The sequence below is a fragment of the Myotis brandtii genome, unplaced genomic scaffold (genome assembly GCF_000412655.1).
Source record: "Myotis brandtii unplaced genomic scaffold, ASM41265v1 scaffold33, whole genome shotgun sequence".
Taxonomy (NCBI): domain Eukaryota; kingdom Metazoa; phylum Chordata; class Mammalia; order Chiroptera; family Vespertilionidae; genus Myotis; species Myotis brandtii.
Window position 1 is genome coordinate 1,351,134 of NW_005362713.1, and position 3,128 is coordinate 1,354,261.

A 3,128-nucleotide genomic window follows, 5' to 3' on the forward strand; every position below is an offset into this window, starting at 1 on the left:
ACCCATTCCACAGGCGAGGGGCAAGTGCAGGGCTCGGCCAGAACCAGCCTGGCCTGGGGGTCTCGTGGATCCAGAGGCTCCTGTCACAGGAGAGCTTAGAACTGGAAACAGCATCTGGCAGTCAGGGCCCCAGGGCTATAGGTGCATTCTCTACCTCAAGTTCAAGGTCACACCCTGGAGAACCGAGACCCAAGGGGAAACCGCTCTCACTTATTCTACTCACACTCAGCATCTGTCTAGTCCGGGTCCTGACCCCGCCCCCAGCTGCCAGCGAGGCAGGCACAGAGGGTCTCAGCCTGCGCCCACACGGTCCTCGAGGCACTAGTGCTGGGTCCTGGGCAGAAGCACGGGCTCCGCACTCTGCCCACCTGGACCCCACACGCCTCCTCCAAGGCCCCCGCGGGACAGGCGCCTCTCCGAGCTCGACTTCCCAGCAGCTGCCTGTGCGGACACCACAGGAGCAGAGGCCATGACGGGGGGAGCTCGGTGCCCGCTGCGCAGATGGCGGAGTTCTCAGTCGGGGTCGGTGTTAGTGTCGTTAATATGAGGGACCAGTGAGACTCCAAGGTAAACCCTGTGCCTGGGTGTCCTGGCCAGAGGCAGGTCCCAGCCCAACACAGCCAGTTTCAGCCCCGTCCTCAGGACTGGCTGCAGCCGTGGACAGACCGGTTCCGGCCACAGCAAGCAGCACCGACAGACAGCACTTCTTCACCCAGAGGAGAGCAGAGAGAAAGCCAGGTTTTATTATCAAACAACTTGAATCCAAATGCCGACTGTTATTTGCAATGTCTGAAGGCACAAAATATGCCTACATTGTATGGACTAGTCCACAGTTATCAATCCAAAGAGCAAAGCATGAAAAAGTGATACATTCTGAGTGGACACAAATCTGAGATGGGTGATCTCTTTTCCTAGAGAACTTGCTTGAAGTCAGTCATTTTCCCTCATGCCAAGGGTAAGAAATGTTTAAAAATAGCATAAACCTGGTGCAGAATCACACTATGAGAGATGTGCACTCTCTCTCTTACACACACACACACACACACACACACACACACACGCACGCACGCACCACGTGAGTCATCTCTCTCCTCACCCTGAAACCAAGAAAACAGCCATGGTATTCCCTAGAAGGCAGGCCGTCTCGGAGGAAACCCATGTGGGTGAGAGATACGGCAGTGAGACCACGATTTGATTAAAAAAATAGATGAAACACTGACCATCGGGCAGGCCCCCGTGCTGCTGGAAAGGCGTGGAGCTGCTCCTCCGGCTAAGCCGGGCAGGCCCCCGGCATCCAGCGTGCGCCGCTCCCTCCTACGCTCTGATGCTCTGATGGGAGACAGGCCAGCGACCACCTGGAAGCACTGGTGTCAGGCCCTGAGCATCGGAGACCAACAGCCTGACTATGAACCCCCTCCAGGCCGCTCTCCGCTGCATGTGATGCTGAAGCATCCATTGTATATGAAAACTGCTGTTTGACATTTTAACCCTGCATTCTGGCTTCTGTAGATGCTTGCTGGCTTAAGTAATAAGGAAAATAAGATTACTCCCATTTCAGAGAGGCCATTAAACCTTCCCCAGACGAAGTTACCAGTGCTGGCACCGGGCCAAGCCTTTGGTTGAGGTCCCAAAGCCCCAGCACATAGGGGCTCTTTACGAACTTGCAAAGGGGACAGGAAAGCACCATATTTGGGAGACAAAGAGGGTAAGAAGGTATAAATACAGGAAACTTCCTGTGTGACTTCGCCCAGAATTCTAGAGACATTTTCCTCTGGGCCCGCGCGTAATAATACATGTAACTCCATCTCTCTAAGCGTTGCTTGGTTCTTCTCTGGTTTTCTGTAACAATGAGGCCATTCCTTCCTGCTCTTCTGGTCGCTCGGGACTGGGGAAGAAACCGACCCTCACACATCCATCTGGGGAGGAAGCCTCCAGGCCATAGGAGAGGCATCAGCAGGACTTTGTATTCCTGGCATCTCCGAGTGCTGCTGGGGCGGCCGTCCTCATGGCGGCCGGGGCTGGGTCCGTCCCATCCTGCAGGTCAGCAGAGCAGCTCCTGGTCTGCAGCAGGAGAGGAAGGCCCCACCTAGGTGACAGCTGCTTCTACTTTTCTATGGTCTGATTGCCCAGAAAGGGGAGGAGGGGCGCTGCCAGGCCTCCAGCTGGAAGCAGGAAGCAGCAGGCCACTGCCCGCAGGATGGGCCTGGGTCCTGCACTGTGCGCTGGCGGCCGGCCTGCTGGGAGCCGCATCGCTGCTGGAAGGCTCCGGGGTGCGATAAGAGGCGAAGCAGGGCCTGGGCGCACGTGGGCTCCTGCGCAGCAGACTGTGCTCCTGGCGGCAGCCCCAGAGGCAGCCTGGGGTGTGGCTCACCTCCCTGCAGGCGAGAGCCCGGGTCCTCACCTCACCAGCCATCACTCCTCGAAGGCTCGGGTCCCTTCCCCTCTTCCCCGCGCCCCGCCCCACTCCCGTCCACCCCTCTGAGGCAGGGGTGGGGCTCCCAGTCCCTCCTGCTCTCTGTTGATTCTTCTAAGTGAGAAAACCAAGAAGAACCGAGGTCAATATAGAGCGCAGGGCTCCAAAGCCCTCAGAGACCAGACCCTCGCATGGCGCTCCTCTCCTCGCACAGCTCGGGACACATGCAGTGGTGGGTGACCAGCCGGCCTGCCCTGGCCCCGAGTCCACAGGACCCGTGACCCCATCACACAGCGCCCGCCAGGCCCAGGCGCCCGGGCCCCTCACCCGCCTGAGGCATGAGAGGAGCCCGCAGAGGAGGTACAGAGCGGGCTGGCAGCATGGGCTTCTGGGGCCGGCACCCCCCCTCCTTCCCTACCCCCCCACCTCCCTGCAGCCCCTCACCCCGCCCTCCTGCCCTCAGGAAGGCCAGGCCCCTCTTCTCTGGCACTTCAGAACGATCACAAGGAATTTGCCTTTTTATTCATATAGAACAAAATTTACAAAGTCGTTCACACCGTTTTTGTGGTTTTTTTACTGACTTCGAAAATTGGGAATATTCAAAATACACTTTTACCCCACTCCATTCTGTCATTATTTACAGGTATGTACAAGAAAAACGAGTGCGTGTGTGTGTGTGCGTGTGTGTGTGTGTGTGTGTGTGTGTGTGTGTGTG

At 57.5% G+C, this 3,128-nt stretch overlaps 1 protein-coding gene across 1 annotated transcript in view; it reads right to left on the reverse strand.

Moving 5' to 3' along the window:
* Positions 1–321: 321 nt before the first annotated feature.
* Positions 322–3,128, reverse strand: part of GRID1 (glutamate receptor, ionotropic, delta 1) — a 625,808-nt gene continuing 623,001 nt past the window's right edge. The window contains exons 18-19 of the mRNA XM_005871153.1: positions 1,221–1,329; positions 322–441 (exon numbers count right to left, since the gene is read on the reverse strand). Of these exons, the coding sequence (XP_005871215.1) occupies positions 322–441; positions 1,221–1,329 (229 nt within the window). The remainder of the gene's footprint in view (positions 442–1,220; positions 1,330–3,128) is intronic.